The sequence below is a fragment of the Gastrolobium bilobum genome, unplaced genomic scaffold (assembly GCF_033153095.1).
Source record: "Gastrolobium bilobum isolate Gb01-03AN ecotype WA unplaced genomic scaffold, APGP_CSIRO_Gbil_v1 utg3931, whole genome shotgun sequence".
NCBI classification, from domain to species: Eukaryota; Viridiplantae; Streptophyta; class Magnoliopsida; order Fabales; family Fabaceae; genus Gastrolobium; species Gastrolobium bilobum.
The window spans coordinates 62,682-82,109 of NW_026896354.1; the positions used below are offsets into that span (position 1 = coordinate 62,682).

General features: G+C 33.3%; 1 protein-coding gene across 1 annotated transcript; it reads right to left on the reverse strand.

The window, feature by feature from the left end:
* Positions 1-9,283: 9,283 nt before the first annotated feature.
* LOC133299281 (protein EMBRYONIC FLOWER 1) lies at positions 9,284-13,491 on the reverse strand. The gene is made up of 5 exons (XM_061498723.1): positions 13,364-13,491; positions 13,179-13,283; positions 11,681-13,032; positions 9,784-11,430; positions 9,284-9,676 (listed from the first exon to the last, which is right to left on the reverse strand). The coding sequence occupies exons 1-4, from the start codon at positions 13,485-13,487 to the stop codon at positions 9,808-9,810; spliced, it is 3,204 nt and encodes a 1,067-aa protein (XP_061354707.1). The 5' UTR covers positions 13,488-13,491; the 3' UTR covers positions 9,284-9,676; positions 9,784-9,807.
* Positions 13,492-19,428: the final 5,937 nt, after the last annotated feature.

Consider the following 19,428-nt stretch of genomic DNA (forward strand, 5'->3'; position numbering starts at 1 on the left):
TAACTAATCAAGGGGTTAGCCATTTAACTGATTTAAAAATGCAGACATAACAAAATTTAATTTTGATAGACTAAGATCGTTTCATAATGTCATGAGTTTAACGTTTTATATAATTGTTATATCATCAAATGTGATGTAACTACACAATTAAATAATAGTAAAAAAAAATCAATAGAGACATTACATGAAAAGTAAACTCTAATTAATAATAGACTTAATTAAGTGGTAGAAGCTTTTCCCCTCAAGCTTGAAAAATAAGAACTTTTGCGTATAACAACAGCCGAACAGAAATTAAAGCTTTCTCCAATGTTTTTTTGGATACAATAATGCACTGAGTTGCACACTACCCAAATCCCTTATCCCTATATAAATCCTAATGGTTTAGCTTTCTCTCCAATGTTAAACAAATTGGAAGTGATGAGCTGCTACTTAATTGTGCCTCTTAATATTTATTATTCTTTTAAATTTTGGAAGAAGAGAGAGAGAGAGAGAGAGAGAGAGAGAGAGAGAGAGAGAGAGGAGAAGGAGCTGGCTGTGGCCTGGAGAAGTGGCGTGCATGCGACAAACCAAGTTCATGCCTTCCATTTTGAGGCAGGCCAATCCTTTTCAACTGAAAGCCTAATTCAGTAACTCCAAAACTGTAATTGAACAAAACTAAAGGGGCAACCAGCTTCTTCTGTTCATGTTAATATTTATGCTTCTTATTGGTAAATTATCAAGTGATTCTCTTACAATAATTATTATCTCTTTGGATATTAAAAATAGCAAATTTTAGCATCCAAACTCTGTTCTCGAGAGAGATTTCAAGAAATATGTATCTGGGTTGAGGGCAATGTAAAGAAATTTACAGTGTTACATTGTGCAACAATTTTTTAGATGGCAATGAATCTCTATAGATTAGATTGGAGCGGGAAAAAATTAAGGGAAAAATGCAATGTAATTAATTTATATCTATATCCTGAAATTGAGCATGTCAGGTTCACGTGGAGTGGGGTTGAGTTTCAGAAATTGCTGAAAATGCGTGTTTGTTTCTGTAGGAAATATGTCAGATTTGGGAGAGAATAATGGTGGAGTGGAACAGAGTGATGGCTCCATTTCCTGCACCCTTCACACATGGTGACATAATTTGTGGGAAAATATAACCTGTGGGGCTAGTTATGTTAATTAGACCAAGTTTACGTGAATCTTTTACTTTTGTGGTAACAAGTAAATCAATATCTAGGTTCAGATTTGATTTATCTAATATGAATTGTCACTTTTGAGAAAAAAAAATGGTAAAAATGATTTAACGATTAATATTATATGCATACTAATAAATTATGTTTTTATTAAATTTTATCTCTTTAATTTTTTTTATAAATGATTAATACCCTACACTTTTTACTCTAAAAAAACTCTTCATATTCTTTCGGTTGATGCAATTTTGAAGTATACTTTACTCTTATCAATAATTAGCTAAGTAATGCGTCATATCTATTAAGTATCCTTACCAGTTTTACGTCGAAATAAGAGCGAGTACTGTGCATCTTATTATCATGGAGGGTCACAACAATAATCAAATTATACTTCCAACAATGGGAAACACGATCATTGGCTTCTAATTCATTCATTTTTAGCATCTCAATCGATAATGATCAGTTGACAATGTTTTGACGAGTGTATTATATATAAACATTTGTATCTGAGTGTATTAATTATTTAATTAATAGTTTTGTTAATATAAAATGTCCTTTTATTATTTTGAATACAGAGTAATACGAAGCACTAAAAACCAAGTGTATTATTTACAGTTAATCTTGACAATTGATATGACTTCCTTATAGTTTTATGCTGAAATTATATTTTAAATAAAAAACTATTTTACACTAAAATGTATGTTCTCCTATAAAATTTTAATTTATTGATATTAAATTCACTACGTAGTACAATAAAAAACATAACCGTATGTCAAATAAAAATATAATATCAATTTAATTTAATTTAATTTATGTCTTATGTATAGAATTATGTATGTACTTATTGATATTAAAACTATAAAAGACATAAGACATCTAAGCCTATTGTGTACTTATGTCTTATGTCAAATAGAAAGATAAAATAATAATTCTATTTGATATTAATTTTATGATTTGTAGTTTTCAATTAACAAACGTATACTACAAAATGTTGTCATAAAATATGGATTCATTAAAAAACAACTATCGTCAGAAAAAACTAGAATTTATTCACGTATTGTTAAATTGTTAAAAACATTTGACTATTGCAGTTATTATTTATGAAGTAAAACTTTTTAATTATGTGCAATTATTAGACTATATATCGGAGTTTTTTTCTCCCTAATGTACAAAGTATATACTTTATTACAAAAAAAAAAGTATATACTTTATACTCTTAGAGATTCTTTTATATATGTGAATCCGTATATCCTTTGATATTCAATTAGAATATTCAATTAGAATGTAATAGTATAGATATAAAAAGGTAGACATTTATATTTATTTTTTTACATAAAAGTAGACACCGGTGTCCGATCAGAGTTTGCGAAAAAATTACATATCTCCCACCAACAAAGAAGATTACATATCATCCACCAACAAAGAAGATTACATATCATCCACCAACAAAGTTCTCATCGATCGAGCTTAGCCCCTCTTTATTTAAAAAAAAAAAAAGTTCTCATCGGTCAGCAGTGTTTAAATCCATATTTTTTATGGGATATGGATGTGTCCACTTTTATTAGCAAGACATTTATATTTATTTCCATTTAATATAATATTAATTGGCAGAAAATGCCTGCAAACGTTTTCAAATGCATTGGATTAAATTATTATTATTTGATGTACCCATTATTATTTGTCCCATGGGTTACAAGCATAACTTTTTCTTTTGAGCAGAAAAAAAGAAAGAAAACAGCACAACTTAATCAATAGTTTTGCTATTCGAGATACTTCACTTTGTTCTTAATTTCTTCTATCCAATTAAAGCTTTGCCTTTATTTATGGATAGAAAAGCCCCCACCAAACTAAATGGGTACTAGCAGCATTATATCATATCCACCACGCAACTCCTATCACACTCGAACCATTCATGACCTGACACCATACATATATCCACAACCACAAGAAGGTATAGCAACAATCTTCCACAACTCCAATGGTGTCTAGGGTGATCTCAATGACTGCCATGCTCTATCGATCAACGTCACATATCCAACAACGGAAAAATAGCTTCCCTTGGCTGTGACCATGCTAATCAAAATAAACCTTCTTAAAGTCAAGGTAGTCACGCACCTACCATTCCTAATTAAGTTGGGGGAAAAGTGCAGTACTGAGGTTGTTCATGCCTTTGGTCATGTTAATTATAGGGCTTTGTATTTGTTGAGATATATAGTCTCACATTGGTTGTATGTACAACTAATGTAGAGTTTATAAGGTCTTGGACACTCTCATCCTTTAAGCTAGTTTTTGGGTGGTGTATCCCAAGGTTCTTTACGGTATTCTGTTCCTGCAATTCATAATCTGAAGGGCACGCCAAGATTGTAAGGTTGGAACTTGGAAGCACAAGTTATTTTCCTTGAAGCAGCCAAACTAAATAGATTATCCAACCTTTTTCAATATTCTCTTCAACTCTCTCACAAAAAGGATTTTCCCTCCAAACTATCACTTGTTGCATCTATTTGAGGAGTAGCTTTTGCCTTGAATACCAATTCTTTCAAAACCCATCATGAATATGAAATGAATGATTTATTTGATAAAAAATGATTGACCCTTATGACCAAAAAATAATATTTTTTCCCTTCTTTTTGATGCAGATATTCTAAATCGAATAAAAAGTGTCAAATTCATATACGTACCTTATATATATATATATACCTGCACTTATTTCTTTCTATTTGTTTACTATCATATACATGTATACTAGGCTAGCACATATTCAAAATGATCATGATGTTTTCATAAGTTTGCTGGATCATCAACATTAACGTACGTCTTAGGTAAAGTTATTTTTATAGCATATGTTCGAAAGGAGCATATAACCTACAATTTCACAGATGATGCTAATATTCAAGATGTGTACAGAGACCATGCTGAGCTGAAATAAATTGGTAGCCATCAAGACACATATGGCTGTGTATAAGATTGTTACAGGGTTTCCTTTAAATTAAAGCCTCCTGTGAGATTAAGTCTATGACAATTCATAGGATTTCAACCCAATTCTGTTTTGGTCACCGACTCACCGAATATCAGCGTGGCAAAATAATTTCGTGCATTTCATATATGGCGTGACATATAAATCATTCTGCTTTGAACATGCAATAACGAAGCCTATAAAAGTTTAATAAATTTTATAAACGTCAAAATGCAGATAAATAATTGATGGAAAAAGCAAGAAACGTGAATGGGAAATGCATATACAGCATACTACTGGACATTCTGGCTATCATATAGTGGGGTTATCAAGGCAAAATGCAAGCCTTAGGTTTATGATTATATTCAACAAGAATTGTCGTAGCTTATACGGTAAAGAATCAATTCAACCCAAAAATTTAAAATTTTGAGTTAAATTAGTTTTTTACATAGACTATCAAGTACGTGAATCAAATGATAAGAGATTATTCCAACTTAATCATTGATCTCAAATTTGAAGAATCATTACATAATTGTGTTAAAAACTTGGTAAGAATAGCTTTCCTTAGATGGGTTTCTAAACTAAAGCCTCGAATACAGTTATTGCATCCAGACAACTAATGGATCCTCCAAATGTGTTCGCTAGTAAACGTTCAGAAGAGATCGATATTTTAGGAGAAGGAATCAGAAAAAGGTTGATGAAAGCCACTAGAATTTATCTTGAGGAATTTGGCCGGTAGTCTGCAAAAAAAAATAAAAAAAATAAAAAGGTTGATGAGTATGCTGTAGAGGGACTATGCACATTCACTGAATGCAGACGTTGATGTTATCTCATAAATGTGGGGTACGTTACATATTTCTGCAACCAAGGTCTTGTCGACAACGAAGCTAGAGTTTGTAGGTACTTACCAGCCTTAATAACATTATGCCTTTTTATAGTACAAATAAAGCTTTCCTTTTTCTCTCTCAGAGAATGATTTCCTCCTTGCCCTTTCTCGTTTCCCCAACAATTCCTGAGAAGAAATACCGGTTTTGTCAAGGTTTATGGGTGCTTACACCTGTGCACCAATTTTTGTTGTTTCAGAAACCAAACGAACAGTTGACATCTTACTGATGAAAGAAGAAATTAACTGCTACCTACACATTAAAAAAAATAAAGGTTAACTTCCAAAAATAAAAAATAAAATAAATAAATAAAGGTTCTTTTTTACTGCATACCCAAGCAACAAAAACTTATTTGTTCATGAAATTCTTACACACAACTAGACTATTATCATCACGGCATTACACGTACCAACTTACTGAGTTTGTTTTTTTAGGGTTTGCATCAATTTACTATATAGGTAAACTCGTACGTCATAATGAAAATTTTCTACTGGTTTCACAAGTTATACTCGACCCTTTAATTTCTCTTATTTCACAAAAGGAAATTTCTTATAAATTGCTCTATTTATTTTTTCATAATAAAAGGCTAGTAGTCGTCCTTTTTTTTATTTAATACTTGCATCTATTTGCTTCTCTCTATTTTTAACAATTAGGTTCCGATTTTGCCTGTAAAGAATAATATGGGGTGGATAAATAGTTTTTATTTTTTTGTAGTTGAAGCCTGTAATTATTTTACACTGTCCTATAAAAATTCTAGCATCATTTTTCAATATGATAAATTTTCGGTTCATTAAATAGTTATCCCACTCACTTACTTATACAAAAATTATTTGAATAGCATGATCACATTAAATAGTTTATATTTCTGTAAGTTATCATGCTATTCAAATAATTTTTTTATAAGTAAGTGATCTAAATGTAACTAATTTTATGTACAAATTTTTTTTACTAGTTTAAACTTTTGAGTTTGTGGTGGTAGTTGGTGGATTCTCTTTCTATGCTAGTGGCCAAAGAAATACTAATACGAGAATGGAGAGTGTGAATAATAGTGATGCAGACCCAAGGCTTAGACTATTTATTTATATATAGGAGAGGTAAATCATTGGCTTCATGCTTACAAATCCATTGCCACCACTACTATCGAAGCTTGAGTGATACTTCATGTCATGGGTATCTGTCCTATTGTGTTGATGGTAAGTGACCATGCATATATACTAAAAAGTTATATATATATATATATATATATATATATATATATATATATATAAAAGATAGGATTCTTTGATACTAGTATCAAATTAAAAATTTGATATAAAATCTTAACCGTTTATTTTCGTCAATTTAATAGTTATAATTTATTGAGAATTAATAATTAATTAATAAATGTAATCTAATAAATTACATATAGTTGCAACTAAAACAACTTTCCTATAAAATTTAAATGAGCTATATATATTTAGTAGATAAAATGAGCTATATCTAATTAGGGTAAAATATATCATACTTAATTAACTTACGGGAATCTGCAGAAAAAATAAAAATTACCGGGAGCAGTAAAACAAACCTGTCCTTTAATGAACTAATCTTCATAAAATCAAAGAAGAAGAAAGAGGGGGGAGAAGAGACGAACGAGAATTAAGAAAAACAGCTATATCTAATATAATCAGGGTAAAATATATCATACACACGTGGTAATCTGCAGAAAAAATAACAATTACCGGGAACAGTAAAATAAACCTGTCGTTTGATGAACTAATCTCCGTTAAATCAGAAAAGAAGAAAGAGGGGAAAAAGAAGAGACGAACAAGAATTAAGAAACACCCAGATTAAAGAAACAGGGCCTACCTACCTTTGCAGTTGTTACATGAATACCAGAAGGTTCATAACCGCAATGTTTGCGACTGGTGGTCCTTACGGTATACCTTATCTCTGCAATTCACATAATCTAATCTTAATTATTATGATCCAGTGGCACTTCTTGAGATATTCCTGAAATTTGAATTATTATATGCTAATATCTAACTGTCTAAGGCAGGCACTGACGGTGTCAGCAACGTGATTTAACACTATTTTTTTTGTGCTTAGAAATTTAATGCACGGAATAAATGGGGCTTTTTTGTGCTGAAATAATATAACGCAAGATAAAAAGTTTTCGATTTCGAGATGTTTGGGTAATTGGGTGTATCTGTGTTCTGACCTACTCAGTTTCCTCCAAAAAGTTAAAGCTAATAAAAGGAAAAAGGGGCAAGTAAAATATGCAAAAGCTCATCCACACTTTGTTCTTTGGGTATAAATCTTGTCCCTCCTTTTCATCTTCTCTATTTCATATTTTCCATCGCATAATCATTGTTGGTCTCATTTTTGTTTTATAAAACCTGATAGTCTCTTTTAGGGTCTTTTTCTCTCGTTTTTTACTTTCTTTCTGTCTTGCAATTTTGTTTAGCTCATCTTCTATGATGTTATGCAGTAAGATATTTACAAGAAGGAAAACATATATGACTTTTTTTTTTTTAAATTAACCCAACCCTGATTATCTTTTGGGTCGAGTTGACTCTCCGAGCATATAATTCAGAATATGCGAATCAGGAATGAAGATATTTAAACTTCTCCCAAAAAATGACACGTGAGAAACTGAAGTCATTTCCTTTCCACTTAAACTCCATTATTATCAAGTGAACTACCAACAACATTTGTTACATATACGACGTTTTGAATGAACAAAATAGTATTTAGATAACATTATCATATACACAGACACACAAAATTGAAGTTATATATTTTAAATTAAATTATTTCTTATCCTTGTATTTTATTATTACCATGCAGATATTCTCTCTATTACGAGAACTTACATATAAAACTTCAATTTACAACAAAAGGTCTGGTGTTAAGTTGAGTGGCTAAACTAGACTACCATACAATAAGTGAGGGGGTTACATAAAAAAAGAAAAAGTGTTGGAAAAAAATTGGGATTAATATGTTTACTTTTACTGCCGCAGCAAAAGCAGAAATTTGTTTTCCAAAACTTTTATGTTTTAAAAAAAGGGGCCAAAGCCACAATCAACCTATAAGAAGAGTTGATCGTTAAACCTTCAATGTTTGGTGATGAAATACATTACTTAACTTCATATGTTAAGAATAAAAAAAAAAAAAATCACTTGCTACACTTACTTTAATTTCTATGCACAATCTTTTAATTCAATGTTCGATTACACAATATATATTTGACATAAGCTAAAGAGTCAATTAAGAATTTATTATATTTGACATCATTTTAAATAATTGGCATTCCGATTAAACTAATGATCTCAAGTTCAAATTCTGGATAAGCAGTTGTATTAAAAAATTAATGGAGCTGTTATTGTAATTCTCCCAACTGAACAACTAGATCAGTCGAATAATCGATAACTCGGTCGAAAATTCTCAAAAAAAAAATAAACAAATTTTCAATATTTTTATAAATGAGAAGTTATACTTACTACCAAATTTTAACAGTTAATATTCGCCAACTTAACAGTTATAATCTATTAAGTCATACTTATTAATTAATTATTAATTTCCAATAAATTAAAACCATTAAATTGGTGAAAATTAACAATTAAGATTTAGTAATAAGAGATATTAAAAAACATAGTAAATATAACATCTCTTTTTTTATAAATACTACATAGCTGGTAAATTTTTTCTTAATAGAGAGGAGTTTAATATAAAGGTTCCAACTCTTGCAACTGTGGCAGAAAGATTTATCAGTCACTCACACATGTTTACCAGAATCCGATGTCGGATTTTAGTAAAAATGTTTGTGGCCGACAAAATATTTATGCCACAAAAGCAGAAATACTTTTGCCTTAATATAATATAAAAAATAAATGCAGAAACTAAAGAGTATTTACTCTGAATTTTCACTTTTGTTCTAGATAATTAGGGGCATCAATCGTACGTAGTTACAAAACTAGAAAATGCAAAAAGGTCTACCCCATTTGCAGAGGCAGAGCGAAGGTCAACAGTACTATAAACTGGACATGCAAAGGGAGAATAAATTATTGACTACATTTCCTGCCCCTTCCCATTACTTAGCATGTTACTACTGAATAAATGCTTTAGAATAACGCGGAAAAAATAAAATAAAAATCCATCCTACTACAAAGACAGCATACGAGCTTTATAAATATGCATAGAAAGAGATGTGAAAGGAGAGAAGGGATCAAAATAAAAAGCCAAAATCTAAAATGAACTCACGTTCGATCTCAGCTACAAACTATATCCTTTAACTTGGTTTTGTCACTTGTATGAATTGTAACCAGAGTTTTACAAGTCTATACGGGGCTATTTTGAGGCATCCCCGTAAACTTTATGACACCAAACTGACACTTTAAAACTAGGGGGCCATCGCGAGGGCTTCCCCATAAATTTTACAACAACAACATAATAGACGAAGAACATATTATTAGTTCACATCAAAACTAATTACAACAGGTAAATGAAATAGATGCATGATGGCCTTTTATCTATGTCGGATCTTATATCACTCAGCTTTCTGGCATGGCATCTGGCCAACTCCTCCCCGAGTCAATGAATTTCAGTTTCCAAGTCAAAGATCTGCACTTCTACACTTAAGATGAAAGTCATTTGCTATGCTCAGGTTGCATGTAAGACTCCACCTGCTGAAATTGTTTAAGAAAGCCAGACGGAAAATAAGGTGGCATGAAAGAAAAGCTTTAGCATAAATTTATAGATTTATAATGAAATTCAGGAGATTATGAAAAGCTACCAGATTATGGAAAAATGAAGGGTTTCAATGTTTTGAATGTTCTTTCATTTTAGTTCCCTTCAAATTCCTCTGCTGCTTGTATCCATGTGGAGTAGGGCCGCGAGGCCTGTTTTTGGGAATACTCTTCTCAAATTTCAGATCTTCTCCTCTGATCATATAGACATTCTCTGTTCCCAGCATTATGAAATCAGCTGGATTTCTGTTCACCACACATGAGTTTCCAGAGTTGATTTTAAACGGCACTGAGGTTTCATGAGTACCATGAACTTCCAATTTCTGTTGCAGTGGCGTTTCTGTTTCAAGAGGAGGCCAGCTAAACTGCGTACTAACTCTATTCTGCAGGGCTGAGTTGGAGGTCTTCGTCTTTTCTTTCTTTGCTGACTTTGTTGAATTTTGACCATTGAAACCAGTAGCTCTTGCAAATTTCTTATCATGCTGGGTTGATGGAGATGCACCAAAGGTTGGAGAGCCAATAAAACAGCCATGTGGTTTATCTGATAAGTAACTTCTGCTGTAATAATCAGATGGTTGCCTTTTCTGGGTACCATGGGCCTTAGATGTACCAATCTCTAACTTAGTATTGCAATCACCAGGATAAGAGGGTCTTTTAAGCATTTGAGCACTGACACCCACATTGAATGGTGTACGTGACTGCATGCCTGCATCCATAAGGCTGAGTAAATGCATGGCTGGTATTGTCTCGTTAGAGTACAAATCCAGAGATCCCCTCAAATTTTGATGAGACTCCATCCCATTATGCTTGCAAGGAAATGAATATTCTCCATTCATCCTGTTGAAGGTTCCAGGACCTGTGTTCCTACTAAGCTTTTCTAGGCCAGCAGCATTCAGATTAATGTAGTTAAGATCAATATTCCTCTTCATGTTCGGCTTATGAAGTGCACCAGATCGGAGTGAAGTTATGTCCATGTTACTACTAGTAGCCTGAGAAACAACCTTCTTGGGCAAATCAAGTCCTAGGGAACCATGATTTGGAGTCAAGGATGCCCAAATGCGAGAAGCTTCATCATCCTGTTGTAAGATATTCTTATGCAAGCTACATCCTCCCCGGGCTTGCAAAGTAGCATTAGAGGATCCACCTTCGAGACTCCCATTATACTTGAAATTTCGAGCACTACCATGCTGGCTAGAACCCATATGTGAAAAATGGAATCCATTTGCTGGCTTCTTTTGGGACTGGGAAACTTCAAAACCAAAGGGGGATTGAGGTGGGCACGGATTATTCATGCCCAAGTTGTTTGGAGAAAAGTAATGAACAGGCTTTCTTTTACTAGGCTTCATATTCTCTCCTCTTGTGGCTGTGTTATCTTTCTTATGTCTTCCCTGAGGTTTCACCTTCTGGCACTCTTTTAACAAGCTTATATCCCCTTTTCCGTATACAGTAGGGCCAGCTGTCATCTGTGCTTTCCTTCTTATAGTGGATTTTTCCAACATGGTGCTTCTATTTTCTACATCAGGAAGACACCTCTCGTACTGATTCTTTGCCAAGAGTTCCACAATTTCCATGGGTATATCATCTAGTGTTCCCTGCTCAGACACCTCCGCTGTTTGTTCACTGTATCTTTTCATTATACCAAGTTGTTCCCCAGCTTCAACAGTTTTTTCTGTGTCTCTTGCACCAGTAATTTCCTGCAAAAAGAAAATTATGATCTCCTCAGAAACATGTTTAAAGAGGTCAAAGTGGTTCACAATGGAAAGTCTATAGAAGTATGATATTGATTAGAATACAAAGATCTGGTTGATGCTCACACAAATGAGCAGGAAAAAAACATAATAAGATTTGCTGGTCACAACAATGAATCTCATCTTCATTCCGAGAGCTATACATATTTTTCTAATTAAGAAAAAGCATTCTGAGGGGATTTTTGTGGCTACTTACTTCGCAATGATCACCTTTTCCAGAAATAGCATTTGTTGTGTGCTTGGACGGAATGCTTGGCCCTCGAAAAACATTGGTTTCATTGCCTCTCCTATTAAGCTGAGGTACTTTTGAAGTGCCCTCCTGTAAAGGAAATGAGAAAGGTAGGCGATTTTCAATTTTATGGATGCATTTTTTGTTGTAATCATGTACTGCCAAATAACTGTTTAGAGAAAGATGCAGTCCCTCTTCTGGTCCTTTTTCACTTAGTAGCTCTTGGGCTGAAGGAATTGGAGCGGCTACATGCATACTTGACCTGATTTTTTCCCCTGAATATGCAAAAGAGTCTTCTACAAGTCTGTCATTTTTCTGGCAGGATAAAGAAACAAGCTCCCCATCGGTTTGCAGCATTTTCCCCTTTTCTTTGGACAGATTGGACTCATTTTCTATTCTGAGGGCATGGAAAGGAAAAGTATCCATCCCTTTCAAGGTAGAAGGAGTTAATCTAGAAGAAAGAGATTCAGATGCATATGCCTTGTCTGCAGTATCCATAGTGTCCTTGTTTTCAATTTGCTGTCCTTGTTGTGGCTCAGGAATCAAGTAATTATCTACAACTTTAATCTTTTTGTTCTTCTTCTTACCCATGATATGGCTTGTTTCAGTTTCAGGTTTACTACAGTGGACCTTTGCAACATCTTGTAAACCTGTTCCTGCTAGTATATCTTTGGAATTGGATCTAGTAGCAAAAACAGTATCAGTTGTTTTTGCATCTCCCTCCAAGTCATGAACTTCAGTTTCAACCCTCTGAAAAAGCATATTTGCAGGTCTCCTTACTTCATCCAGAAGAAACTTCCTTTTTCTACTCTGACCTCCATTTGTCAATGTAGAATCTCCTTGAATATCCACCTTTCCTGGGAAAATTAAATGTGCCTGTGAAGCTGCAGAAGCATTGGAAGTACCATGGGATGAGGATTCTGGTATAGTGATTTGCTCGGTCTTCAATTCACCATTTTCACTTAATAAGTCAGACATCAAGCGCACCTTCCGAGGTCTCCTACGAGACAAACCAGTGGACTTTTCTAAATGATGATCGTCAAAATCATTTTCAACCATATTGTCCATACTTCCTGCAGGCACAGCATGATTACAGGCAGCTGATTCAAGAGGAGGATTTCCAGTTATTTGATCATATATATTGTCTGTCTCCATTACTTTTGTTCCTTCTCCCAAAATTGTAGAAGCTCTTATTAATTCTTTCTGGCATTGGTTATCTGCAAAAGGTGTTCCTCCTTTACAAATCTCAGCAGAACTCTCATCCATGCATTTGAGATTGCTAGCAAGCTCATCATAAGAAACTGCATTACCTTCACTGCCTGTCTCGGAAAAAAAAAATCTTGAATTGCAATCTTTGAAATCAAGAACATACTACTATAATATACACAAAATTGTCACTTTAATAATACAAAAGAACAAAAGTACTGCAGCTTGACTAAAATATGTTCTATTCAGTTGAACCTACCTCTTTTAGTTGTAAGCACTTCTTGTGCAAGGCCTGGATAAATTTTAGGTGATGGAACGCTAGCTATTTGATTATTGAGATTATCCTCCAAGCCGATCTCAAGGTCTAGAGGAGACACAGAAAATCAAACCACATAATGTAAAATAATAAATAAGATACTCTTATAGACCTGATATTGAAGTTACCTATTGTTCGGCTGAGTAAAGCTCCATCTTTATTTTCTTTCTCAATACTAATTGGTAAGCAATCATAGTCACAGCTCAGATTATTATTAAGATCAATTTCTCTTCTCTCAAGAGCATCGGACATTGGATCTTGCTGAATACCAGACTTGAGAGCAGCATCACTACAGTTGGTATCAGATCTGCATCCAGTACTGCAACAATTAAAGTCTGTTTGGTCATCTTTATGAGTGTCTTTGGCAGCGATTTCTTGTCGAGAGTTTTGACAACACCCACATCCGTATTTTGGTACATCTAACGGTGGAAGTGATGGTTGCTCATCAGACTCATGTACTGGAAATGGCCAACAAATTTTCCAGTCTTTTTTGCGAATTTCAGACACATATCCACTGCACTAGCAATAAATTAAGATAGTGTTAAGGATTCTAAAGGGGAACCAAAAGGTAGTGTCTGATTCTACATAAGAAAATCTAATCTTCACATTTTTTTAAAAGAAAGAATTTGATATATTCCCAATTAATAACTAAACTGAACATTTTTTCACATAATTCTGTAATATCCAGAACTGCGTATATTTAGGCATGACCGACCATTTGATTCTTTATGAGTCCTTATTCAAACCTTAATCCCAAACTAATTGGGGTTTATAATTGCCATCATGCAATGCATTAATTGATTGGCTCCCATATGTTGGTAATTGTAAACAACTACATTGCAGCATTGTACTAAAATGATAAAAAATACATTATGATCTCATCGAATAAGAACAATGTAATCATCCTTATGCATCAGCTACATGATACTATAAATTATGTGAAGGCAGACATAAACTGTATAACTCGATATGCTCCCCTCCTCCTCCCCCTCCTGACAAAATTAGTAGGATTGTATAGCATGTAGCATCAAGGCTTACCGTATTGAGAAATGTTCACATTTGCCCGCATCTCTCTTACCAATAGAATCGGCAAGATCTATAGAGATTGAGTCAATCTGGATATACGATCTCATGGACTCAGTGACAGTATTACAATCACCTTGCAAATGACTCTCCACAACTATGCATTCACATCCGCACAGTACAAGCAACCACAGGTAGAAGCACAAATAAAGTGTTTCCTATTCACACCAATTAAATACAAATTAAAATTTGAAAAGGAAATAATGGGTCTAACAATTAAGTCAAGCTATTATTAATCAAACGATAGTAACAGATTTACACACATGTAAGGAATAATACACTAGAAACATATGAAAACATTTAGTCAAGCTTTGTAGAAAACTATTAGGGTTTATGCAAAGCTGCTAACAAATGAAAAGGAAGACAAGATAAGCAAGGGCAAAATCCAAGATAAATTGTTATCATAACCAATGAAAACTTCAGACACAGTGTTTGGTCACATAAAATGACAACCTCCAACATTATGAAAGTTCCTAAACCCTAGTTTTCCATTCAATAAAACCAACCAACAGATGCTCAAAGTTAATAATTGAACATTTGAAACGCAACAACACAAAAAACTAGCCACCCACCCATATAATTCGTTCACAGAAGGAGCCATACCCAAAGCTAACAAGACCCAACAACACTACTAGGGTTTTCTTCAAAATTCAAGAGCGAAACTTGTCATCTTGCAGCGAAAATATTATTTTAGTATAAGAATTGAAGCGAGGCAAGAAACCCACCTTGTAATCACATGTTACGAGCAGAAACCAGATGAAGAAACGACGCACAACAATCCACAAAGCCAAAATCCTAGGGTTCAGCGACCTACATAAATTCACCTCAGGTAAACAAAAATTAACTCAGTTCAAATCAACAAGCAAAGAAAACGCTAGAGGAAAATAAAAAAAGAAAATAAAAAAGAAGAAGCGTGAAACGGTAGCAATAAAGCAATACCCAGAGAAAAAGAAAGAAAGAAAGAAACGCAAAGCAAAAGCTGAAGTGGACACACCATAAACACTACAGTAACCTTAATATCTCAAATAAATCAAAACACGCTCAAGAGGATCCAAGAACCTGTCCCCGATCAACACAGATTCAATCACCGACTTAAAAACTGAGGGCGAAAAAGGATAATACGAAAAATAAGACCCACCCAAACTTACCTGCGGACCACCACACACGATCTCTCCCAGCTTTTCACCGATTCTCAACGGCTCCTCAAAGAAACGACACCATAAGATACAGCATTCGATGGAGAAGCCACGTAGCTCAGCTCGGAGCTATGATTCCCAACTACGAGAGCACAATTTGAGTGCGAAAGACACAGAAACCCTAGAGAGAGAGAGGGGCTTTCGATTCTTTCGGTATGAGAGAGAGAAAGAGAGAGAAAGAGAGGAGAGAGAGTGAGTGAGAGAATTTTTATCCTCTTGTCCTTGGAAGAAGGTGTGTTTGTTTTGTATATTATTTAAAAAACACCGTAGCAAGTCATGTCTATGTAAGATCCATACGCATAGAAATTGTAAATGTAGAGAGAGAATGTGAGGAGAGAGAAATAAAGACCCAATGAGTAATCACCACGTGGCGAGAATGTGCGGCTCTTATCACTAACCATTTATAATGGGCTTTGTGGACACTGGACAGCGAGGAAACCCTAGACGGAAGGGTGAAAAAAAAAATGCGAGTACAGTACTCGCGCGTTGATTTCACGCTATCCTTTTTTCAGTGGTTCATTTATTAATTTGTGCCTGTCGTGTCATCCAAGGTTAAAGGTTCTGCTCATGGCCTTTGCACATTAACTGCTTTTCATTGGTTCGTGTTGTACACCGTATCTCTGGGGAGGTGGGTCTAGGTGGAGACGTGGAAGTTGTTTGAAACCCTAAGTTTTTAGATTATTTTTTTTGGAAAGTAACGGAGGGCTAAGATACGTTTAACCCTAAACATTTTGCAGCACATAGCATCTCCTCTCTGTCCCAAACCGGTAGTGGTGATAGTAGAAGTAACGGAAGAGTTTGGCTTTTCGATTAAAAGAATGACATTCTCAACTTAGATGATCAAATATGAAGAAATTTGAATTTAAGCATTTAATATAAACAATTTATAATATGCCGAAATATTGTCTATATATCATAAATACGAAAATGACATGTTTCGAAATTTTATTTATAAAAAAACTATGAAAAGTCAGAAAAGATATTTGTTGAGGAAAAAGAAGAAGAAAATGATCATTGATCATACAAATAACAAATACGTGAGAGAAATAATTTAATAATAACGATAGAAATTTATTTAAGAGCGAATGAACATATGGTGTATGGATAGAAACATATGGTCATAAATATGAATAAGTTCATTATTTTGGATCAGGTTATAAGAAATATTTTTGTGAATTTCATGATTTTAACTTGAATAGTCCGACTTTAATGGTACAAGAGTATATAATTAATTATTAAGATATGTGTAAGCTCATCCTAATTAATGCTCCAAAAATGCAGTAAAAAAAAAATCAAATAATTATTACTCCAATTAAATCACCCTAAAAGATTCCCGTACTTTTTTTTTTTTTTGGATACAGATTCCCGTACTTTTGGTTATAGTTTAGTTTTGATTCTTGAAATGACATGTAGATGAGTTAATAATAGAAACTTATCAATCATCTAAAAAAAGTAACGTTTCCATATTTTGGGCAATATGCCATTCTCAGTTTTCTTCAGGGATTTCATTATTCTGGGTTGAATAGGGAGAACAACATTTCCTAAAGAAGGGGCCTAGAACCGAGTTTAAATTACCATAATTAAGTAAGTAGCTCCTGTTTTATGTAATAGAAAATTGGTATTTGCTACCTATATACGTGAAGTTTACTTCATCCGAAAGTTTCTTCCTATTGTATTGCTAAGAAACAAGATGAAGGAATAAATCAATGTTAATTTCATGCGAAAGTTTCTTATCTGCGTCTGACATTGACTCTCAAATACGTATTATTACTTGTAATGTATAAAAAAGCTGTACGTGTACGAATGAATATGTGTGTAAGCATTTGTCATCTTAATTTTTCTCTGCTTCAAAATGGCCTTTGAAACTAACAAGCCCAACAGTAAAACCTATCAAAGACTGATTCTTTTTAAAGAAAACGAGAAATTATGTCTGTTAGAACTCAGTAATCAAAATTCGTTCCATGCTGGGAACTTAACTATTTTCATAGGATAAACTTTTACAGTAGAGAATTAAATGGTTGTTCTGAGTTTAAAACGACACATAAATATACGGTGAGAAGTGGCTTATATTTATATGGTAGGGATAGCTTGACCTTCCAATATTGGGAGAGGGCCCTATGTGCCATCATGCATATATATATTCCCATAGATAAATAATGTTAAGTTAATAGGGAAGTGTCTGCTTGACCCATGTGGATCATATGAAATGAAACCAATAAAATTAATGAAAGCTGTACAAAAATTCACACTTGTCCAAAGCCATCCACCCAACCCACGTACCATCATATTATACCCAAATAAGACATTCCATCTATATAGCCCAAATGTTTCGTTTTATTTTTCCTTGATAAAATTTATATTTATTCAGTGGAATCTAAATGCTTTTTCACCACCAACTTTAATTGGTACACCTTTGAGTCGGATGACTCTCATTTAAATCTCCCAATCATATATATTGCCTAAACTAATATAAGATAGTTTAATCATACTATCTTACAAATTAACCTAAAAAAGAGTTGATCGTTAGTTATAGAATATTAACATCGTTCTAAGAACTTGACATATTGATTACAAGTATATAACTACTTATATGTACTATTTACGTAAGCAATTGTATATATAGGTATATATAACTCAGATCCAAGTACCTTTTGGTTATTTACGACACGTACTGCTAGCTAATCCATATATGCATTGTTAAGAAAGGAACATCTAATTAACTTTGCTTACATGTTAATTTATTTTATAAATAAAAAAATGAACCACATGTTAAATCAGCAATTATTTTACTCATCGAAATGATAATTAGTTGCTAGCTGGATTGTGAACGGGACTTGATATGGAACAATGTCCCAATAAGGACTTTGCAGGGAGTTTGAGAGACTTTCCCAGAAATGATTATAGCTGAGGAGATGTTTGACAGGATGGCACCTTTGTTTTATTTTCCGTACCGTGCATATATGCGGATCCAATTAAATATAGATGGCTAGAGCATTGTTAAAATTTTGAGTCTTTGATTTGTTATATATCCTGTAAAGCTTATGTGTTTTTTTTTATATTAATTTTAATTATTTTTTTGAAGCGAGTAGGTATGAGATATTCCTATAAAATTTATGTGTTTTAACTTTGGGGTTTGCATTTGTCATTTAACATGACACAACAAACTTTCTTACACACACAATATTTTGTAGGGTCCACACTTTTTGAAGAAAAAAGAAAAAAAATTACGGCACGCAAAACGAATCTCTATAACATTACACAGTCACTTTTCTTACAACATAACTCTTATAAAACCCTTTAACTTTTAAGTATGTATGTTTTGTAGATAACGTACTTTTTGGGAGTGAATTCTCTTGTCATGTGGGGCAATCATAATCATATATGGGTGAGTTAATGGTGATAAAAGAGAAGAGAAAAAAAATATAAGGATAGAAAGTTACACAATCATCACCGTTGATTTAATTATTAATGATTTAGATCCTTGACATAATTATGTTAAATTACATATGAAATGAAATGATCTTTTTGGTACTTTTTTTTTTTCACTCTGCCGATATAATTATTATATATACGTTCATTATTGACTCATTTATTTTCTTCTTTTCTCTGTGCATATTAATTATAACTCTTCCATACTGAATATTTCACTTCTTTTTAGGACTTAATTAACCCCTTGTTAGTTCTTAGCGGTTGCTTCTGGTTTGGTTGATCTGCTTCCGATTATAGAATTGGAAACTTAGTTTATACTTTATGTATCTGTCCCTCAAATTTTATTCCTAAACTACTAATGGATGTATATCGATCATAGAACTCATTCCGCGGAAAAATAATAACTGGTGAGTTAAATAGTTATAATTATGTACCCTAATTATGGTACCCTTCTATACATCTATACATACAGATAAGTCTGCAGG